Here is a 24,895-nt window from a genome sequence, read left to right as displayed (position 1 = left end):
TATATGTATCTGGTCATGTGTATGTATCTGGTAATGTATATGTATCTGGTAATGTGTATGTACCTGGTAATGTATATGTATCTGGTAATGTATATGTATCTGGTAATGTATATGTATCTTCCAAATCTTGGAATGTTCTCAAACCATTACTGTCCATGATATCGGCATGGTTACGGATTCCACAATAGGACCATTGGGGAGATGCAAATGGCCGCCCTCCAGATAACAAGGCGTTAGTTTGAAATAATAGCCAACATCTGATCTGAGGCTTTGACCATTCCATGTTCTTAATCATTGTTGGGGAACAATTGGATCCAGATCAGATGTTGGGTACTATATTTATTGAATAGTATATGAGTCCTATCAATTAAAATTTCTCAGAGATCAAATTATATTTATATTATATAACACCATAATGAATCTTAATTTCAAAACAATCTGAGATGGTGGATGTGGAAATTTTACTTCTTCTGGTCTTCTGAGTTGGAACTACCTGATTTGAAATAGGTGCCCATGCATTCATAACCTTTAACAGCGGCTAATGTAGCCCCTGCTGTTAACGACCATGGAGAGCTGAACATGGCTCCCAACCCCAATGCAGCCGTACTGGCAAGTGCTGACCACTTGCAGTCATTCAATTTCTCTTCTCTTCTTCTTATTTCTTCCTCCTCCTGCATCCTATGGTAGAGAAATTACAAGATTATGTTTTAATACTGTTTATGCATCGAATAAGGTTCCTTAGTACTGTCTCATCTGTGTCTGTGGGACTGAGTTGAGCTTCTGAAGCTTGGGCTGGCAATTGATTTGGTGATAAAACCTCAAGACTGCATTCCATTCCATGATTAGTGTATGTGCGCCTGTCTACCGGTGCCTGGCAGACCCTCCCTCCAGTTTATTTCTCCAACATGGCAGATTCATTCTGGACTTCATCATTTGAGGGGAGGACCTAGTGTCTATGTTACATTAGTATTTATGTATAAACAAGCAGTAAATGACCTAGAGACAGAAACATGGTGCAATGTAAATCTTATTGTCTGTTACTTGATATCACAATGTACCTTTTTTATAATTCTACACATCTGTTGACTGTCATGCACACCCAGGAGGATGGACTTCGCTATAAAGTATTGTAGCTCAATTCTGCTCGTGGATCAGAGTCTGCGGTCGACCAGTTTCATTATTGCAATAATTAAACAATATAAAAAGATGATTATTTGAAGAAATTAAAGTCTCTCTCACCTGATTAGAATTTCCTCCACAGTCCTCTCTCTCTCTCTCTCTCTCTTGTTCTCTTCCTGCCTCCTCCTCTTCAGCTTTTCTTCTTCGATCTTCCTCTGGGCCTCCTGGTACATCTCAGTGATGTAGTGTTTCCCTCCATTGTTCTCCACCATCTCATCGATCTTCTCCAGCAGCTCTCTAACCTGAGTGTTGTCTTTTCTCTTGTCATTGATTAGGGAGTGATATCTGCCCCCACAGATATTGATGAGTTTCCGTAGCTCTGGGCTCTCGGCCAGAAACCCTTTGACTGATTTACCCTCCAGTTGATCTCCATGTGTGAACAGCAAGATGGTGTACATTGAGGCTTCTTCTCCAAAGTTCTTCTGGATCCACTTCACAGTGTTCTGCTCCTCCTCTGTGAACCTCACACCCAGTCTGATCACCAGCAGGAAGGCGTGGGGTCCTGGGACTGACATTTCTATACACCTGACTATTTCACTTTCCATCTCTTCTTTAGACAGTGTTGTGTCATAGAGCCCCGGGGTGTCGATGACATCAATCTTCCTCCCATTCACCACTCCACTCTGTTTCTTACTCTGTACAGTCACAGACACTGGAGATGACTTTGCTGTAAATGCATCTCCTTCCAGAATGCTGTTTCCTGTTGTACTCTTCCCTGATCCAGTCTTACCCACCAGAACAATCCTCAGGTCAGAGGGCTGCTCTGAATCTGTGAAAACAGACAAGAAGTGCTTGAGTTGATAGTGTCTTGATAAAAGGCTAATGTGTGTGTCTGTGTCTTTCCTGGTTGAGGGTTGATGAGACATGAACTGTTTCTCTTCTAGTCAAAAAATCAAATAACATTCAGCTTTTACACCCATATATACCCCACAAGACATGCCACCAGAGGTCTCTTCACAGTCCCCAAATCCAAAAAGATTTTTTATTTATTTAACGTTTTTTTAACTAGACAAGTCAGTTAAGAACAAATTCTTATTTACAATGACGGCCTACCGGGGAACAGTAAATTAGCTGCCTTGTTCAGGGGCAGAATGACAGATTTGGACCTTGTCAGCTCGGGGATTCGATCCAGCAACCATTTGGTTACTGGCCAAACGCTCTAAACACTAGGCTGCCTGCCGCCCCTAATAAATAAATAAAAGATTAAGCAACTTCTCATTGAATGTCAGGAACACAATCATAATTATTTTTATTGTATTGTATTTGTAACGGCGTTCCTCCTCCTCTTCATACGAAGAGGAGGAGCAGGGATCGAACCAAAATGCAGACTTGTGATTTGACATTATATTTATTAAAGTAAAGACGAAAACACGAACTTCACTTAACTAAACAAAAACAACAAACGGAGTAGACAAACCTGAACGTAAGGACTTACATGTAACGCAGAACGAACGAACAAGTATTGACTACACAAAACGACGAACGAACGAAACAGTCCCGTATGGTGCAACATAGACACAGACACAGGAGACAACCACCCACAAACAAACACTGTGAAACTACCTACCTTAATATGATTCTCAATCAGAGGAGATGAAAACCACCTGCCTCTAATTGAGAACCATATTAGGTACCCATTCACCAACATAGAAACAGAAAACATAGACTGCCCACCCAAACTCACGTCCTGACCAACTAACACATAAAAACTAATAGAAAACAGGTCAGGAACGTGACAGTATTATTATTATTATATCTATTTATACATGTATTTGTGTGACTGTCCTTGTCTATCAGTGTTTTGTTACTTGTCATGTTTTGTGATTTCTGTTGACCCCAGGAAAATAATCTGCTGCCTCTGGAAAAGATCATGTGATCCAAACAAACAAACATCAAGTGTGTGTGTGTGTGTGTGTGTGTGTGTGTGTGTGTGTGTGTGTGTGTGTGTATGTGTGTGTATGTGTGTGTGTGTGTGTGTGTGTGTGTGTGTGTGTGTGTGTGTGTGTGTGTGTATGTGTGTGTGTGTGTGTGTGTGTGTGTGTGTGTGTGTGTGTGTGTGTGTGTGTGTGTGTGTGTGCGTGTGTGTGTGTGTGTGTGTGTGTGTGTGTGTGTGTATGTGTGTGTATGTGTGTGTATGTGTGTATGTGTGTGTGTGTGTATGTGTGTGTGTGTGTGTGTGTGTGTGTGTGTGTGTGTGTATGTGTGTGTATGTGTGTGTGTGTGTGTGTGTGTGTGTGTGTGTGTGTGTGTGTGTGTGTGTGTGTGTGTGTGTGTGTGTGTGTGTGTGTGTGTGTGTGTATGTGTGTGTGTGTGTGTGTGTGTGTGTGTGTGTGTGTGTGTGTGTGTGTGTGTGTATGTGTGTGTATGTGTGTGTATGTGTGTATGTGTGTGTATGTGTGTGTGTGTGTATGTGTGTGTGTGTGTGTGTGTGTGTGTGTGTGTGTGTGTGTGTGTGTATGTGTGTGTGTGTGTGTGTATGTGTGTGTGTGTGTGTGTGTGTGTGTGTGTGTGTGTGTGTGTGTGTGTGTGTGTGTGTGTGTGTGTGTGTGTGTGTGTGTGTGTTGTACCTTGGCATTCACCAGTGAAGTCTTGCAGACAGAGTGTCAACAGGAACAGAATCCTCAGAGTCCTTCCTCTTCCTCGTGCCATTACTACAACTGCAGCCAATCAAAAACATGGAAACAGACAATGACCTCATTACAAAATAAAAAGTCCACATTTCTTCGGTGACTCATGCAGTGTTCTGCAAAGTTCCAACGTTTATAGATGAGGGTGAACTAAATTATAATTTTCTCAGCTATTTGACTTTCAAACAATAAAAACGATTAAACTATAAACTATAAAAAGAGTGATGATATGTGGTATAACTGTGGATAAACACAATACATTCCTTAACAAAGTAGCCTACATCAGGTGAACATAACGTACTCACATGCGTATCAAATGACATTCTAAACATGGTTATTATTCTACCGTTGCCTGGCTGCAGCTGTTAAAACCAGATAGACCAGTTAGAGGTGAACACAAACAACGTGTAAATCAGGAGGTGTCTGAACACAAAGTACGTGTTCCTCTGTTCCTCTGTTTCTCTGCTCAGACGTTGCCGACACCAGATCTTACTACGCCTGGATAGGTATTTTACATATCAGCTAACCACATCATGTGTTTCAGCAATCTGTCAGTTAACCATTGGTTGATGAACGCAACGTATAACTCTCGATCTGCCTCTGCTAATGTTGCAAGGCCAATGCAGCGTTTCATTGGAAATGAATGTAATTCTGGTGTACCAAAATGCAACGACGCTGTCGGTGTGTTCGAAGCATTAGTCAGTACTGACAAAAACCTGCAGGTGTGTCCCTCACAGCAACAACCTGCTATAAGATGGCTGTTGACCCAAGATCGCCCCCCTTGAACAAGATACAGTATACTGCACTACCTCTGCACTAATCAAGGTACAGTATACTGCACTATCTCTGCACTAAACAAGATACAGTATACTGCACTATCTCTGCACTAAACAAGGTACAGTATACTGCACTATCTCTGCACTAAACAAGATACAGTATACTGCACTATCTCTGCACTAAACAAGGTACAGTATACTGCACTATCTCTGCACTAAACAAGGTCAATGTTTCAGGTGAAAGTTTAACCATGTTTCTCCTTTCACTGTTCTACAATATTAAAACGTGTATAAATACAAACCTACTGTACTGTCTACTTTCACTGTTCTATAATTTTAAAACATGTGTATGAATACACACATATAGCAGAATGTGATTGCTAACAGCTACATGATTTGTTTTGACATTTTGATGATAAGTAATGCAATCATATGATTATTTATGCATAAATGTTAACAGACCTGGTATCAATAAAATGTCTACTTAATATTGCGCTACAGTTATTCAAATACTGTAGAGTAGATTGTTGTACAACATTTAATTAGTAAGATAGTTAAGTTGAATACTCACTTTTAGTGTGGTTGCACGGATCTGTATAGTGTTGTCTGCTGTTGTCACAGAGAGCTGAAGCAGTGGTCCTGCTGGTTTTGCATAGCCAGGTGACACAGGTGGATGGAGATTTACCTCAACGACCAATGGAATGGTCTAAAACTCATGCGAAACTAAAGCGCCCAATGTGCTGCACCTTACCTTCTGTCAAGTTTCATTTTCCCAGCAACTAGTCATTTCTAGCCAATGAGAGAGTGTTGCTAGGCAAACATTATTCTACTCTTGACAGGAAGGATCTGAATTATGATTGGGTGTCGCTTTTTAAACTTTGCTGCTTGCCAGAATCTGAAGATAGGCCACATCTTTGGGTAAAATGAAAAACATAGACGTCTCCTTCTGGGAGAAAATGGTTACAAATTAAATAACAAATTAAACTACATTTTCAAATATAATGTTATACTTGTCTAACCTGGTCCCAGATCTGTTTGTTCTCCTTCCAACTCCATAGATTACCACAGTATGAGTCATAATCCCCATAAAACTCAGCTGTCAAACACGGAAATGGTTCCAATCGTTTTTTCACCATTCTTTTTTCACATAGAGGATTATAGAAACACTTAAAATGGTAACACTATACTTTACACCTAGCATCATAACATGTTATTGTCAACGTCGTGTGTATAGGTGGCAGGGAAGTCAGGCGCAGGAGAGTAAACGAAGTGTAGATGGAGACTTTTAATAAATGTCCATGACATGCTCCAAACACGAGAAATATACATACATCAAATAAAAATGGGTACGAGGACCCGTCGCGCACCTATACACCAATAAAACAACACTTGACATAAAACAATCTCTGACAAACACATGAAGGGAAACAGAGGGTTAAATACACAACAGGTAATGAATGGGATTGACAACAGGTGTGTGGGAAGACAAGACAAAACCAATGGAAAATGAAAAATGGATCGATGATGGCTAGAAGGCCGGTGAAGTCGACCGCCGAACACCGCCCGGACAAGGAGAGGCAACGACTTCGGCAGAAGTCGTGACATTATCCCCCCCCTGACGCGCGGCTCCAGCCGCGCGTCGACACCGGCCTCGGGGACGACCCGGAGGGCGAGGTGCAGGGTGATCCGGATGGAGGCGGTGGAATTCTTTTAACATGGAAGGATCTAAAACGTCCTCCACCGGAACCCAGCATCTCTCCTCCGGCCCGTATCCCTCCCAGTCCACGAGGTACTGAAGGCCCCTCGCCCGACGTCTCGAATCCAAAATGGATCGAACAGAGTACGCCGGGACCCCCTCGATGTCTAGAGGAGGCGGAGGAACTTCACGCACTTCAGCCTCCTGGATCGGGCCAGCCACCACCGGCCTGAGGAGAGACACATGGAACGAGGGGTTAATACGGTAATTAGTGGGCAGTTGTAACCTATAACATACCTCGTTCACTCTCCTCAGGACTTTAAACGGCCCCACAAACCGCGGACACAGCTTCCGGCAGAGCAGGCGGAGGGGCAGGTTTCGGGTCGAGAGCCAGACCCTGTCCCCTGGTACGAACACCGGGGCCTCACTGCGGCGACGGTCTGCGCCAATTTTCTGGCGCCTTATGGCACGCTGAAGGTGGACGTGGGCTGCCTCCCAGGTTTCCTCAGCGTGCCGAAACCAATTGTCCACCGCAGGAGCTTCGGTCTGACTCTGATGCCAAGGAGCCAGAACCGGCTGATACCCTAATACACATTGAAAAGGGGTAAGGTTAGTGGAGGAGTGACGTAGCGAGTTCTGGGCCATCTCTGCCCAGGGCACGAACTTCGCCCACTCCCCCGGCCGGTCCTGGCAATAGGACCGCAGAAACCTGCCCACATCCTGGTTAACTCTCTCCACCTGCCCATTACTCTCGGGGTGAAAACCTGAGGTAAGACTAACCGAGATCCCCAGACGTTCCATAAACGCCTTCCAGACCCTTGACGTGAACTGGGGACCCCGATCAGACACTATATCCTCAGGCACCCCATAGTGCCGGAAAACCTGTGTAAACAGGGCCTCCGCAGTTTGTAAGGCCGTAGGGAGACCGGGCAAAGGGAGAAGACGACAGGACTTAGAGAACCGATCCACAACGACCAGGATCGTGGTGTAACCCTGTGAAGGTGGAAGATCAGTCAAAAAATCCACTGACAGGTGCGACCACGGCCGTTGAGGAACGGGTAAAGGTAGAAGCTTACCTCTAGGCAGGTGTCTAGGAGCCTTGCACTGGGCGCACACCGAACAGGAGGAAACATAAATCCTCACGTCCTTAGCTAAAGTGGGCCACCAGTACCTCCCATCAAGACAGCGCATCGTCCGACCTATCCCAGGATGACCAGAGGAGGGTGATGTGTGAGCCCAATAAATCAATCGGTCGCGGACAGCAGACGGAACGTACAGACGACCAGCTGGACACTCAGGAGGAGAGGGCTCTGCACGTGACGCCCGCTCAATATCCGCGTCCAGCTCCCACACTACTTGCGCCACCAAACACGACTCTGGGAGTATGGGAGTGGGATCCATGGGTCGCTCCTCTGTGTCATACAGCCGAGACAATGCGTCTGCCTTGACGTTCTGGGAGCCTGGTCTGTAAGTAAGCGTAAACACAAAACGAGTGAAAAACATGGCCCACCTTGCCTGGCGAGGATTTAGTCTCTTCGCCTGCCGGATGTACTCCAGATTGCGGTGGTCAGTCCAGATGAGAAAAGGGTGATTAGCCCCCTCAAGCCAATGCCTCCACACCTTCAAGGCTTTTACGACAGCTAACAGCTCTCGGTCCCCCACATCATAGTTACGCTCCGCCGGGCTGAGCTTCTTCGAAAAGAAAGCACAGGGGCGAAGCTTCGGTGGCACACCCGAACGCTGAGAGAGCACTGCTCCTATCCCAGCTTGGGATGCGTCCACCTCTACTATGAATGGCAAAGAGGGATCCGGATGAGCCAACACAGGCGCCGAGGTAAACAGAGCCTTCAGTTGTCCAAAAGCCCTATTCGCCTCGGCCGACCACTGCAAGCGCACCGGTCCCCCCTTTAGCAGTGAGGTAATGGGAGCTGCAACCTGACCAAAACCCCGGATAAATCTCCGGTAGTAATTGGCAAACCCTAAAAAACGCTGCACCTCCTTTACCGTGGTTGGAGTCGGCCAATTACGCACGGCTGTAATGCGGTCGCTCTCCATTTCCACTCCTGAAGTGGAAATCTGATGCCCTAGGAAGGAGATGGATTGTTGGAAGAACAAGCATTTCTCAGCCTTGACATATAGATCATGCTCCAACAGGCGACCAAGCACCCTGCGCACCAAGGACACATGCTCGGCGCGTGTAGCAGAGTATATCAAAATATCATCGATATACACCACTACACCCTGCCCGTGCAGGTCCCTGAAGATCTCATCTACAAATGATTGGAAGACTGATGGAGCATTCATCAACCCATATGGCATGACCAGGTACTCATAATGACCTGAGGTGGTGCTAAATGCCGTCTTCCACTCATCACCCCTCCTAATACGCACCAGATTGTACGCACTCCTGAGATCCAATTTTGTGAAGAAGCGGGCCCCGCGCATTGACTCCATTACTGTACTGATCAAAGGTAGCGGGTAACTATATTTTACCGTGATTTTATTAAGGTCTCGATAATCAATGCACGGGCGTAAACCGCCATCCTTCTTCTTCACAAAAAAGAAACTCGAAGAGGCGGGTGAAATGGATGGCTGAATGAACCCCTGACGCAGGGATTCAGAGATATAATTATCCATAGCCACTGTCTCCGCTTGCGACAGAGGATACACGTGACTCCTGGGATATGCAGCGTCTACCAGGAGATCTATCGCACAATCCCCCTGTCGATGGGGTGGTAATTGAGTCGCCTTCTTTTTACAGAAGGCGAGTGCCAAATCGGCATATTCTGGGGGAATGCGCACGGTGGAAACCTGGTCTGGACTTTCCACCGTAGTAGCACCAACGGAAACCCCTACACACCTACCTGAGCACTCTCGCGACCACCCCGTGAGAGCCCTCTGTGGCCAAGAAACAGTGGGGTTATGAGTAGTTAACCAGGGTAGGCCTAGCACCACAGAATACGCAGGGGAATCAATAAGGAAAAGACTAATCTTCTCCTTGTGACCCTCCTGCGTTATCATAGACAAAGGTGCGGTGACCTCCCTGATAAACCCTGACCCTATTGGTCGACTATCTAAGGCATGAATAGGGAAAGGCATAACCACAGAAACAATAGGAATCCCTAAACTATGAGCAAAATTTTTATTAATGAAATTCCCAGCCGCGCCTGAATCTACTAGTGCCTTATACTGGGAATGCAGGGAAAAATCCGGAAAAGTGACAGAGACAAACATAAGTGCAGCAGAGGGCTCTGGATGAGTATGGTGCCTACTCACCTGGGGTGATGCCAGAGTGCCCTGCCTGCCTTCTCTATTCCCAGAGGAACCAACCCGGCACCGATCAGCAGTGTGATCTCTGCGATCATAGATGGTGCTCGAGCGGGTACCCCCTCCGGTCTCCCTGCGCACCATCCCTCCCAATTCCATAGGTTTGGGAGAGAGAGTGCGGGAGGATGGAACAACCAGACCCCGATCTAGACGTCCCCGAGTAGCCAGCATGTTGTCCAGCCTGATGGACATATCCACCAGCTGGTCGAAGTTGAGGGTGGTGTCTCTACAGGCCAGCTCCCGACGGACGTCCTCGCGTAGACTACAACGGTAGTGGTCGATCAGGGCCCTGTCGCTCCATCCAGCGCCGGCAGCCAAAGTCCTAAACTCCAAAGCGAACTCCTGAGCACTCCTCGTCCCCTGCCTCAGATGATAGAGGAGCTCACCTGCTGCTCTGCCTTCGGATGGGTGGTCGAATACCTTCCGGAAATGGCAGATGAGTTCCTCAAAATGGTCCAACGCCTTATCCTCTCCACACACAGCGTTGGCCCACTCCAGGGCTTTCCCGGTAAGGCATGAGACGAGGGCGGAGCTTTTCTCACGGTCTGATGGTACTGGAGAGACCGTGGCCAGATACAAGTTCAGTTTTAGGAGAAAACCCTGGCAGCTGGCAGTATCTCCATTGTATCCCGTGGGTAGGGATAACTGGATCCTGTTCTGTTCCGGAGGAGAAAAAGCGTTCAAAGGAATTCCAGGTGGTGGTGGAGGTGCTGGAAAAGCTCCCTGTCTCTCCCAGCGGTTCATATTCTGGACAATGCGATCCATGGCAGCGCACAGACTGTCAATCTCCTCCGCTTGTTCCATGACGCGTTCCTCAACCTCCATTAGCGAAGTGCCTCCTCCTGCTGACTTCATTTTTAAGGTCAGAGATTCTGTCAACGTCGTGTGTATAGGTGGCAGGGAAGTCAGGCGCAGGAGAGTAAACGAAGTGTAGATGGAGACTTTTAATAAATGTCCATGACATGCTCCAAACACGAGAAATATACATACATCAAATAAAAATGGGTACGAGGACCCGTCGCGCACCTATACACCAATAAAACAACACTTGACATAAAACAATCTCTGACAAACACATGAAGGGAAACAGAGGGTTAACCTGTTGGGGATGGGGGCGCTGTTTAGACTATTTATGCTAATGTGGCTAATTTTTTAAACGGCTTCCCACAAAATCCTTGATCGTACAATATGCATATTATTATTATTATTGGATAGAAAACAGTCTATAGTTTCTATAGGAGTTGAAATTTTGTCTCTAAGTGGAACAGAGCCCATTCTACAGCAATTTCCCTGACATGGAGTCAGATTTGAGAAACGTTGGCCACTTTTCTGAAGTCATTTAAAAGGGCTCTGTCGTTGCTATGACTATACGGACACTTCTTACGTCTTCCCCTGGATGCCTTTACGTGATGACGATTCCAACGGGCTCGATTGCTCGTTCACAGGCCCTACAAATGAAAAAAACCTTTAGCTAGCAAGTCTTTTCTTGCTGCGTAACGCGCGTGGAAGACACCGACCCTCTCCTGTTCCAAGCGTTAGTTTAGCCTGTTATATTTCTCCGGTCATCTTTTCACTCGTTATAGGAGTTACAAACATCACAAAGTAGTTAATTTAAAGCGTTTTATAGCAATTTATATCCGTTTAGTGCGATTTTGGGACATTTATTTTTGCAACGATGTGAAAAGTTGGTCACGCTTTTCAGTTCATCCCGAACGTAGTTGACATTTCCACATGGCAAGAGGACAGCTTTCCACCAAAAGACGATTTCTCCCAAGAAAGGATCCTTTGCCCAAGATACTGATGGAAGAACAGCTCAAGGTAGGACATTTTTATTATGATAAATCGTGTTTCTGTCGAAACATTTTAGTGGCTTAGGACGCCATGTTTTTTGACGTAGCTTCGCTTGGCGCAAACTGTATTGAAAAGTAAGGATAAATTAAAAAATGTAATAACGCAATTGTATTAAGAATTAAATTGTCTATCAATCCCTGTCCACCCTATATTTTTTAGTCACGTTTATGAGTATTTATGTATAAGAGTAGATCACTGTCTAAGTGGCGCAAGGACGTTTTCTTTACCAGCTTGTCTACATTTCACATTGTCTAACCATGATTTTGGTGGCTAAATATAAACATTTTCGATCAAACTGTATATGCATGTTGTAATGTGATGTTACAGGAGTGTCATCGGAAGAATTCTGAGAAGGTTAGTGAAAAAATTAATATCTTTTGGCGATGTTGACTTTTATCGCTCACTTTGGCTAGAATCAATGCTGGGCTGCTAATTGCTATGTGCTAAGCTAATATAACGATTTATTGTGTTTTCGCTGTAAGACACTTAGAAAATCTGAAATATTGTCTGTATTCACAGGATCTGTGTCTTTCGATTCGTGTATGCTGTGTATTTTTACGAAATGTTTGATGATTAGTAGTTAGGTAAACACGTTGCTCATTGTAATTATTCTAGTCCATTTGTGATGGTGGGTGCAATTGTAAACTATGCCATCTACCTGAAATATGCACTTTTTTCTAACAAAACCTATCCCATACCATAAATATGTTATCAGACTGTCATCTAATGAGTTTTTTTGTTGGTTAGGGGCTATAAATATCTTAGTTTAGCCGAATTGGTGATGGCTACTGGTGTTGGTGGACAAATAAAAGATGGTGGAATATGCTAATGTGTTTTTAGGTAATAGATGTACATCTTTACATATTGTGTCTTCCCTGTAAAACATTTTAAAAATCGGAAATGTTGACTGGATTCATAAGATCTGTGTCTTTCATTAGCTGTATTGGACTTTAATGTGTGAAAGTTAAATATTTTAAAAAAATATTTTTTTTGAATTTCGCGGCACTGGTTTTTCAGTGGGGGGGGGGGGGGGTGTGCCGCTAACGCCACGCTGATCCTAGACAGGTTAAATACACAACAGGTAATGAATGGGATTGACAGCAGGTGTGTGGGAAGACAAGACAAAACCAATGGAAAATGAAAAATGGATCGATGATGGCTAGAAGGCCGGTGAAGTTGACCGCCGAACACCGCCCGGACAAGGAGAGGCAACGACTTAGGCAGAAGTCGTGACAGTTATGACACGGTCATAATCATGTCATGTCATAATATGGTCATAACACTGTCATGACATATATTTAGACCCGTTTGTAACATATATTGCATCCTTTTAAGGCTGGTTATGACACCTACATAAGACTTAAAACCCACAGAACCGACCACTGTAGTTATTTTATGACACCTACATAAGAGTATGTTGAAAACACATGACTGTTTTCTCTCAGCCTCATGACAAAATGTTTAAAATAGCATTACAATAGCTGCAAGTAGAGTCGCAATTCAACGGCTCAGACACGAGAGGTATGTGGCAGGGTCTACAGTCAATCACGGACTACAAAAAGAAAACCAGCCCCGTCGCTGACCACGATGTCTTGCTCCCAGACAAACTAAACAACTTCTTTGCTCGCTTTGAGGACAATGCAATGCCACCGACATGGCCCGCTACCAAAACCTGTGGGCTCTACTTCACCGCAGCCAACATGAATAAAACATTTAAACATGTTAACCCTCGCAAGGCTGCCGGCCCAGACGACATCCCTAGCCGTGTCCTCAGAGCATGCGCATACCAGCTGGCTGTTGTGTTTACGGACATATTCAATCAATCCCTATCCCAGTCTGCTGTTCCCACATGCTTCAAGAGGGCCACCATTGTTCCTGTTCCCAAGAAAGCTATGGTAACTGAGCTAAACGACTATCGCCCCGTAGCACTCACTTCCGTCATCATGAAGTGCTTTGAGAGACGAGTCAAGGATCAAATCATCTCCACCCTACCTGACACCCTAGACCCACTCCAGTTTGCTTACCGCCCCAATAGGTCCACAGACGACGCAATCGCAATCACACTGCACACTGCCCTAACCCATCTTGACAAGAGGAATACCTATGTAAGAATGCTGTTCATCGACGACAGCTAGGCATTTAACACCATAGTACCCTCCAAACTCGTCACTAAGCTCGAGACCCTGGGTCTCGACCCCGCCCTGTGCAACTGGGTCTTGGACTTTCTGACGGGACACCCCCAGGTGGTGAGGGTAGGAAACAACATCTCCACCCGTCTGATCCTCAACACTGGGGCCCACAAGGGTGCGTTCTCAACCCTCTCATGTACTCCCTGTTCACCCATGACTGCGTGGCCATGCACACCTCCAACTCAATCATCAAGTTTGCAGACGACACTACACTAGTACACAACACTAGTTATAGGCTTGATTACCAACAACAACGAGACGGCCTACAGGGAGGAGGTGAGGGCCCTCGGAGTGTGGTGTCAGGAAAATAACCTCACACTCAACGTCAACAAAACAAAGGAGCTGATTGTGGACTTCAGGAAACAGCAGAGGGTGCACCCCCTATCCACATCGACGGGACAGCAGTGAAGATGGAAAGTTTTAAGTTCCTCGGCGTACACATCACGGACAAACTGAAATGGTACACCCACACAGACAGTGTGGTGAAGAAGGCGTAACAGAGCCTCTTCAACCTCAGGAGGCTGAAGAAATTTGGCTAGTCACCAAAAACACTCGCAAACTTTTACAGGTGCACAATCGACAGCATCCTGTCGGGATGTATCACCGCCTGGTACGGCAACTGCTCCGTCCACAACTGTAAGGCTCTCCAGAGGGTAGTGAGGTCTGCGCAACGTATCACCGGGGACAAACTACCTGCCCTCCAGCACACCTACACCACCCAATGTCACAGGAATGCCAAAAAGATCACCAAGGACAACAACCACCCGAGCTACTGCCTGTTCACCCCGCTACCATCCAGAAGACGAGGTCAATACAGGTGCATCAAAGCTGGGACCGAGAGACTGAAGAACAGCTTCTATCTCAAGGCAATCAGACTGTTAAACAACCATCACTAACATTGAGTGGCTCCTGCCAACATACTGACTCAAATCTCTCGTCACTTTAATAATAAAAAATTGGATGTAATAAATGTATCACTAGTCACTTTAAACAATGTCACTTTATTTAATGTTTACATACCCTACATTACTCATCTCATATGTATATACTGTACTCTACACCATCTACTGCATCTTGCCTATGCCGTTCGGCCATCACTCATCCATATATTTATATGTACATATTCTTAATCATTCCTTTACACTTGTGTGTATAAGGTAGTTGTTGTGAATTTGTTAGATTACTTGTTAGATATTACTGCATGGTCAGAACTAGAAGCACAAGCATTTCTCTACACTCACATTAACATCTGCTAAACATGTGTATGTGACAAATAACATTTGATTTGAAATGTTTTTCTCTTTGCCCAATGTCAAAATGTGTTGAAATGCAGGACGTTGGCTGTTTTCCTTTTGGGGGGGGGTGGGGGGGGGGGACCTGGAGATGGTGGCACAGTAACTTAAAGCTGGAGAACAACTGGCCTTCACAGCACAGTACAATAACACACTGTAACTCACTGATCTCACAATTGCAAGCACATAGCTTGCATTTTCTTGATAAATAATTTGGTAACAGTTTACTTGACACCCAGCATCATAACAAGTTATGACATGTTCATAACCATGTCATAGAATGTCATAACAGCTGACATAAATTGTCATAACCTGTCATAATATGGTCTTAACACTGTTATGACCCATAAATTTCACCTCTTGTGACGTATATTGCGTTATTTAATGACTGGTTATGACCCTGCCAAGAAGTTTCCTTTCGTTTGAAAGTGTTTCTTAAGTCCTTTGTTGTTGTAATGAATTATTTTTTTAAATCATATTTTAAATTAAACAGTGTCTCAAAATAAAGCATTATGTCACTCCTGTGTCCCTTTACTTGGACTAAGAAAATACACTTTATGTCACTGTGAAAAAGCATTATGTCACTGTGATAAAGCATTATGTCACTGTGATAAGGCATTATGTCACTGTGATAAGCCATTATGTCACTGTGATAAAGCATTGCGACACTGTGATAAGGCATTATGTCACTGTGATAAGGCATTATGTCACTGTGATAAGGCTTTATGTCACTGTGATAAGGCATTATGTCACTGTGATAAGGCATTATGTCACTGTGATAAAGCATTGTGTCACTGTGATAAGGCATTATGTCACTGTGATAAGGCATTATGTCACTGTGATAAAGCATTGTGACACTGTGATAAGGCATTATGACACTGTGATAAGGCATTATGACACTGTGATAAGGCATTATGTCACTGTGATAAAGCATTGTGACACTGTGATAAGGCATTATGGTCATCATAATCATTTATGCCAGATAGGCCTATCATACCCTTACAGTATGTCAGTCATCAGTCAAAAAGAGTGTGTTTTGTCCTGCTCCTGAAATCTGCTCCTGCATTCATCCCAGTCATCAGCAACAGATCATTGGGGTAGGTACATGTCTGACATCAATGTGTGACTAATTACAATGATAATTTAATATGGTACATTTCAGAAAATGTTATCTAACATAAACCTACTGTTGAAAAGTAGGCTATGGTGTAATGGAATGTTTGTCTTGTGTGGTAGATTTTGTGGGTTTTGACACTCTTATGTAGGTGTCATAACCAGCCATAAAATATTGCAATATATGTTACAAGAGATCTAAATACATGTGTCATGACAGTGTTATGACCCTATTATGACACGTTATGTCAGCTGTTATGACATATTAAAACATGATTATGATCGTGTTACAACCTGTTATAACAAATTAATACATGATTATGATCGTGTTATAACCTGTTATGATGCTGGATGTCAAGTAAAGTGTTACCAATCGTTGTGTGTAAAAAGAAAATACATGTGTCTGCACTCAGTGTATCTGACGTCTGTTGATTCTCATTGTACAGTATTAATCTACTTTACTGCTACACTTAAATCACTCTGAGTGTTTCCCCACTCCAACCTCTTATCTTCCACATCTTTATATGTCAGAGTCTTTCAGTCTTTTTAAAGGCATTGAACCATGAAAATGTACCCTGTTAAACAAGCTGCAAGAGGATCTACTACTGGTACTGCTACAGTACCACCTTCTGAACTACTATTGGTGCTGCTACAGTACCACCGTCTGAACTACTACTGGTGCTGCTACAGTACGACCTTCTGAACTACTACTGGTGCTGCTACAGTACCACCGTCTGAACTACTACTGGTGCTGCTACAGTACCACCGTCTGAACTACTACTGGTGCTGCTACAGTACCACCTTCTGAACTACTACTGTTGCTGCTACAGTACCACCGTCTGATCTACTACTGGTGCTACTACAGTACCACCTTCTGAACTACTACTGGTGCTGCTACAGTACCACCTTCTGAATTACTACTGGTGCTGCTACAGTACCACCTTCTGATCTACTACTGGTGCTACTACAGTACCACCTTCTGAACTACTACTGGTGCTGCTACAGTACCACCTTCTGATCTACTACTGGTGCTGCTACAGTACCACCATCTGAACTACTACTGGTGCTGTTACAGTACCACCATCTGATCTACTACTGGTGCTGCTACAGTACCACCTTCTGATCTACTACTGGTGCTGCTTCAGTACCACCTTCTGAACTACTGCTGGTGCTGCTACAGTACCACCATCTGAACTACTACTGGTGCTGCTACAGTACCACCTTCTGAACTACTACTGGTGCTGCTACAGTACCACCTTCTGGTCTACTACTGGTGCTGCTACAGTACCACCTTCTGAACTACTACTGATGCTGCTACAGTACCACCTTCTGAACTACTACTGGTGCTACTACAGTACCACTGTCTGATCTACTACTGGTGCTGCTACAGTACCACCGTCTGAACTACTACTGGTGCTGCTACAGTACCACCTTCTGATCTACTACTGGTGCTGCTACAGTACCACCTTCTGATCTACTACTGGTGCTGCTACAGTACCACCTTCTGAATTACTACTGGTGCTGCTACAGTACCACCTTCTGAACTACTACTGGTGCTGCTACAGTACCACCTTCTGAACTACTACTGGTGCTGCTACAGTACCACCTTCTGAACTACTACTGGTGCTGCTACAGTACCACCTTCTGAACTACTACTGGTGCTGCTTTAGTACCACCTTCTGAACTACTACTGGTGCTGCTACAGTACCACCTTCTGAACTACTACTGGTGCTGCTACAGTACCACCTTCTGAACTACTACTGGTGCTGCTACAGTACCACCTTCTGAACTACTACTGGTGCTGCTACAGTACCACCTTCTGAACTACTACTGGTGCAGCTACAGTACCACCTTCTGAACTACTACTGGTGCTACTACAGTACCACCTTCTGAACTACTACTGGTGCTGCTTTAGTACCACCTTCTGAACTACTACTGGTGCTGCTTTAGTACCACCTTCTGAACTACTACTGGTGCAGCTACAGTACCACCTTCTGAACTACTACTGGTGCTGCTACAGTACCACCTTCTGAACTACTACTGGTGCTGCTACAGTACCACCTTCTGAACTACTACTGGTGCAGCTACAGTACCACCTTCTGAACTACTACTGGTGCAGCTACAGTACCACCTTCTGAACTACTACTGGTGCTGCTACAGTACCACCTTCTGAACTACTACTGGTGCAGCTACAGTACCACCTTCTGAACTACTACTGGTGCAGCTACAGTACCACCTTCTGAACTACTACTGGTGCTGCTACAGTACCACCGTCTGATCTACTACTGGTGCTGCTACAGTACCACCTTCTGAACTACTACTGGTGCTGCTACAGTACCACCGTCTGATCTACTACTGGTGCTGCTACAGTACCACCGTCTGATCTACATCTGGTGCTGCTACAGTACCACCTTCTGAATTACTACTGGTGCTGCTACAGTACCACCTTCTGAATTACTACTGGTGCTGCTACAGTACCACCTTCTGAACTACTACTGGTGCTGCTACCACCGTCTGAACTACTACTGGTGCTGCTACAGTACCACCTTCTGATCTACTACTGGTGCTGCTACAGTACCACCATCTGAACTACTACTGGTGCTGCTACAGTACCAACTTCTGAACTACTACTGGTGCTGCTACAGTACCACCTTCTGAACTACTACTGGTGCTGCTACAGTACCACCTTCTGAACTACTACTGGTGCTGCTACAGTACCACCTTCTGAACTACTACTGGTGCTGCTACAGTACCACCTTCTGATCTACTACTGGTGCTGCTACAGTACCACCTTCTGAACTACTACTGGTGCTGCTACAGTACCACCTTCTGAACTACTGCTGGTGCTGCTACCTCCGACAGAACAACTGCTGTTATTGTCAACACGCCATCTTAAATCTCCTTCTTCACTTTATATTTCCACTCATTCTGCCTCCTGTTCTTTCCACTTCCCTGAACAAACAGACTTTACCAACAAACAAAGAGTATATACATGAAGTGTAGAACAGGAACAATTCATTTTTGTATAGTCTTGGATGTCATGGTCATTCACTATATCAACAGATATGAGAACAAACCAGAACAAGTCTGGTGACTATAAACCTGCACCTTGAGTGTCATATATAGCACACTGTATATCATGTGTATTACAGAAACTCTAAATGGTAGTGCACTAGGGTCCTGGTCAAAGTAGTGCACTAGGGTCCTGGTCAAAGTAATGCACTAGGGTCCTGGTTAAAATAGTGTACTAGGGTCCTGGTCAAAGTAGTGTACTAGGGTCCTGGTTAAAGTAGTGTACTAGGGTCCTGGTTAAAGTAGTGCACTAGGGTCCTGGTTAAAATAGTGTACTAGGGTCCTGGTCAAAGTAGTGCACTAGGGTCCTGGTTAAAGTAGTGTACTAGGGTCCTGGTCAAAGTAGTGCACTAGGGTCCTGGTCAAAGTAGTGCACTATGGTCCTGGTGCACTAGGGTCCTGGTTAAAGTAGTGTACTAGGGTCCTGGTCAAAGTAGTGCACTAGGGTCCTGGTTAAAGTAGTGTACTAGGGTCCTGGTCAAAGTAGTGCACTAGGGTCCTGGTCAAAGTAGTGCACTATTTTCCTGGTGCACTAGGTTCCTGGTTAAAGTAGTGTACTAGGGTCCTGGTTAAAGTAGTGCACTAGGGTCCTGGTAGAAAGTAGTGTACTAGGGTCCTGGTTATAGTAGTGCACTAGGGTCCTGGTTAAAGTAGTGCACTAGGGTCCTGGTTAAAGTAGTGTACTAGGGTCCTGGTTAAAGTAGTCCACTATTAAGGGAAAATGGTGCCATTTGTGACGCCTGCCACATGTGCCGATGTCTCTTTAGATACTTATCTGATCTTTTACCACATGACCATTATTATCCAATGGAACGATGATGAACTAGTTCTGCATGTTACCACATGTCCATTATTATCCAATGGAACGATGATGAACTAGTTCTGCATGTTACCTCATGTCCATTATTATCCAATGGAACGATGATGAACTAGTTCTGCATGTTACCACATTGTAACGATCGTCTACTTCGTCCTCCTCCTCAGACGAGGAGAGGCGAGAAGGATCAGATGACCAAAATGCAGCGTGGTAAGTTGACATAATGAATTTATTACAAAAAACAGACGAAGACGAAAAAACTCTTAAACAAACTACAAAAACAACAAACGACGTAGACAGACCTGGACTTTAGAACTTACATACAACGAAGAACGTACGAACAGGTACAGACTACAAAACAAACGAACGAACGATACAGTCCCATGTGGTACCAACATACAAACACAGGAGACAATCACCCACAAACAAACAGTGAGAACATCCTACCTTAATATGGTTCTCAATCAGAGGAAATGAAAACCACCTGCCTCTAATTGAGAACCATATCAGGTAACCCATAAACCAACATAGATACACATAACATAGAATGCCACCCCAACTCACGCCCTGACCGACTAAACACATACAAAAACAACAGAAAACAGGTCAGGAACGTGACACACATGTCCATTATTATCCAATGGAACGATGATGAACTCGTTCCGCATGTTTCCACATGTCCATTATTATCCAATGGAACGATGATGAACTAGTTCTGCATGTTTAAGTTGTAAACTAATTAATTCAGAATATTTTTTTCTTGGTCCTGTACAGTTGTAAGTCAAACAAATACATGTGAACACAATGTTTTTTCAATTTCAACTCAATTAAAACAAATATTGAATCATGCAAGCGTGCCAATATTAGTGATCACAACTGTAATTGCACTGTTATTATGGTTTTGTTATGGCGTTATACATTGGTGTTCTCCGTTTTGCTCTACGACACCCACAAGTGTCATTGGACTAGTCTGAAGGTAACCCCGTACCGGTTTTAAAAAAAGAATGGAAGTAGTTTTGTGCTAACAACAAAAAAACAAGCTAAGTATGTGTCCAAAATTAATATATATATTTTTTCAGCTTTCTTATATGGCCTCGATATAGGACAGACATTTCAAAATATTGTTCCTTATAATTTATTTTATGACTGTCTGTTTTGACTGAAAGCCTGAATCAGTTCCCAGATCTGTTTGTTCTCTTTCCAACGCCACTGATCCAGAGAGTGTTGTGTTCAAGGTCACCACTAAAGGGACCCATCAGACCAGAGAGTTTTGTGTTAAAGGTCACCACTAAAGGGACCCATCAGACCAGAGAGTTTTGTGTTCAAGGTCATCACTAAAGGGACCCATCAGACCAGAGAGTTTTGTGTTCAAGGTCTCCACTAACGGGACCCATCAGACAAGAGTGTTGTGTTCAAGGTCATCACTAAAGGGACCCATAAGACCAGAGAGTTTTGTGTTCAAGGTCTCCACTAAAGGGACCCATCAGACAAGAGTTTTGTGTTCAAGGTAACCACTAAAGGGACCCATCAGACCAGAGAGTGTTGTGTTCAAGGTCACCACTAAAGGGACCCATCAGACCAGAGAGTTTTGTGTTAAAGGTCACCACTAAAGGGACCCATCAGACCAGAGAGTTTTGTGTTCAAGGTCATCACTAAAGGGACCCATAAGACCAGAGAGTTTTGTGTTCAAGGTCTCCACTAACGGGACCCATCAGACAAGAGTGTTGTGTTCAAGGTCATCACTAAAGGGACCAATAAGACCAGAGAGTTTTGTGTTCAAGGTCTCCACTAAAGGGACCCATCAGACAAGAGTTTTGTGTTCAAGGTAACCACTAAAGGGACCCATCAGACCAGAGAGTGTTGTGTTCAAGGTCACCACTAAAGGGACCCATCAGACCAGAGAGTTTTGTGTTCAAGGTCACCACTAAAGGGACCCATCAGACCAGAGAGTGTTGTGTTCAAGGTCATCACTAAAGGGACCCATAAGACCAGAGAGTTTTGTGTTCAAGGTCTCCACTAACGGGACCCATCAGACAAGAGTGTTGTGTTCAAGGTCATCACTAAAGGGACCCATAAGACCAGAGAGTTTTGTGTTCAAGGTCTCCACTAAAGGGACCCATCAGACAAGAGTTTTGTGTTCAAGGTCATCACTAAAGGGACCCATAAGACCAGATGGTTTTGTGTTCAAGGTCACCACTAAAGGGACACATCAGACCAGATGGTTTTGTGTTCAAGGTCACGACGAGAGGGATGTATCAGACCAGAGAGTGTTGTGTTCAAGGTCACGACGAGAGGGATGTATCAGACCAGAGAGTGTTGTGTTCAAGGTCACGACGAGAGGGATGTATCAGACCAGAGAGTGTTGTGTTCAAGGTCACGACGAGAGGGATGTATCAGATCAAATAGGAAAAATAGCCCAAGAACATTGAGTTCAGCTGTTATCAGGTATTTTATTTTCTTGAAAAGTAATTTTGTATGTAAAATTAAAAGATGTGTGTATGCAGTCGGAGTAGCTGAAGTCCAGAAAATATATGAACCTAGGTTTGACACAGTAACACATTTTGGCTCATTTCATGTAAATCTCTCTCTCTCTTTCCGTAGGTATACAATACAAAATCCCTCTCTGTAGATTTACAATGTAGAAATCCCTCTATTGCAATTGTTATAGTAATACAAATAGAAGTTAATCTAATGTTATTGTTTTAGTAATAATTGTCCTACAGTTCTGAGCCCCCATCCCTTCCCCTGGATTATGAAGTACAGTAGAGATACAGTAATGAGATACAGTTGAAATACAGTAATAAAGTACAGTAGAAATATAGTAACGAAGTATAGTGATTCCCGTGAAGTTCCCGTGTTAAGAGGATGGTACGGGTGTTAGGCCCGAGACAAACCGTGCACATGCTGTTTATATCCTCCAAACACATTATCACTTTTATAACAACAAAGTAGCTGCATTTGCATTTGTTTAAACTTTTTTCTAGTGATATTTATTTGGAGACATCCATGACAATGAGCTAATGATGCGCGATTTTACCTGGCATAGAAAATGTACTTTCTCATCAGGACACTGTTGTTCAGAGGAGCTAGCCAACAACAGAGGAGCTAGCCAACAACAGAGGAGCTAGCCAACAACAGAGGAGCTAGCCAACAACACAGATAACACAATCACTTCATACTGAAGCTGGAAAGACTGCAAACAAGCTGCACTTCGTTTCGTTTGACATTTTTTCAATTGACATTTCTTTGTATATATCCATAAAAATGTTGCTGTTTCATGATTTTGACTGGCTGAGAAACACTGCCTGTCTGTCTCATCCCGCCTCCCGAGAGTTTCGATTTTGTTGCCTGTTTGTTATCCCTCGTCCTATAGCTGTATAGTTGTTATTGCTCCTTCCCCCATCACTGTCCCTACAACTGCAACCTCTTTTGCGGCTGCAATAAGACCTGGTCCTTCTATTGTAATTGTGCAGACGACTCCTATAGCGGCTTGTTTAACCAACACTAACAACTGATTTTTCTTGATCTCTTTCTCATAATTGGTGTAGTGTGTCCTCGCCTCCTCTCTCTTCCTCTCCTCCTCCTCTTCGATCTTCCTCTGAACCTCCTGGTACATCTCATTGGTGATGTATTTTCCACCATTCCTCTTCACCATCTCCTCTATCTTCCTCAGCAGCTCTCTGACCTGAGTACAGTCTCTCTTCTCTCTATTGTTGAAGACATGATATCTGCCTCCACATATTGTCTAGTGTCTGAAGCTCCTGACTCTCCAGATCAGCAAGAGGAAAAGTTTCTTCCTCTTCTGGTTCCCCCTCTCGCTGATCTACACCAGTGAATAATAATATTGTGTAGTTTGTAATGCACGATTTCCTGCTGAGATCTTTATTGGTTATTTGTAGCACTACTTTGAATAAAATAAGAGTATGATGAATGCCCTAATTACTGTGCATGCTTTGGCCCTGGTGCTCCTTACTGAGTGTTAACTCAGTGATGAATAGAAAATTGTGATGACTTAGGTTAAAGTGGCAATATGTAGAGAGAAAGGGAGTTCCTCCAGCGCCTCCACCTGCACAACCAGGGACTCTACTATTCGCCCCCCCCCCCCCCCCCCCCATCACCCGGTCCCAGTGAGATTCGTCTCGCCCTTCCCCGGGAGTATGACGGGACGGCTGCACGCTGCCAGGGTTTCCTGTTGCAGCTCGACCTCTACCTGGCATCCGTCCACCCGGCTCCTTCAGGTCATGAGAAGGTGTACGCCCATGTCTGGTGCCTCTCTGGGAAAGCCTTGGAGTGGGCCAACACCGTGTGGGGAGAAGGAAATCTGGCCCTGGACCATTTTGAGGATTTCGACCATCCACCCGAGGGAAGAGCAGCGGGTGAAGCTGGTTCGATCCTCTGGGGATCGAGCAAGCAGGCAGGGCACTCTGGCGTCATCCCAGGTGAGCCGGCACCCTTCTCATCCAGAGCCCTCTGTTGCACACATGTTTTTGTATGTTTCTTTTCCGGAGTTTTCCCCGCATTCCCAGCATAAGGCGCACGTCGATTCAGGCGTGGCTGGGAATTTTATAGACAGATTGTTCACCCTTAGTTTAGGGATCTCCATTGTTCCCGTGGCTGTGCCCTTCCCCGTTCACGCCTTAGACAGTCAACCATTAGGGTCAGGGTTGATTAGGGAGGCCACCACTCCTCTGAGTATGGTGACGGAGGGGGGTCACGAGGAGAAAATCTGTCTCTTCCTCATTGACTCTCCTGCATTTCCCGTGGTGCTAGGCCTACCCTGGTTAGCTTGTCATGACCCCATTGTTTCTTGGCGACGGAGGGCTCTCACGGGGTCGTCGCGAGAGTGCTCGGGAGGTGTTTAGGGGTTTCCGTTGGTGCTACTAGAGTGGAAAGTCTGGACCAGGTCTCCACTGTGCGCATTCCCCCTGAAAATGCAGATTTTGCTCTCGCGTTCTC

General features: G+C 44.7%; 1 protein-coding gene across 1 annotated transcript in view; it reads right to left on the bottom strand.

Moving 5' to 3' along the window:
* Window positions 1-24,542, bottom strand: part of LOC129839220 (uncharacterized) — a 90,146-nt gene extending 65,604 nt beyond the window's left edge. The window contains 3 exon segments of the mRNA XM_055906526.1: window positions 1,315-1,928; window positions 23,517-23,684; window positions 24,522-24,542. Coding sequence (XP_055762501.1) covers window positions 1,315-1,928; window positions 23,517-23,684; window positions 24,522-24,542 — 803 coding nt within the window.
* Between the last annotated feature and the right edge of the window lie 353 nt (window positions 24,543-24,895).

The sequence above is a fragment of the Salvelinus fontinalis genome, chromosome 40 (assembly GCF_029448725.1).
Source record: "Salvelinus fontinalis isolate EN_2023a chromosome 40, ASM2944872v1, whole genome shotgun sequence".
NCBI classification, from domain to species: Eukaryota; Metazoa; Chordata; class Actinopteri; order Salmoniformes; family Salmonidae; genus Salvelinus; species Salvelinus fontinalis.
The sequence above is the reverse complement of the archived record's forward strand: the minus strand, read 5'-3'. Positions and strand labels throughout refer to the sequence as shown.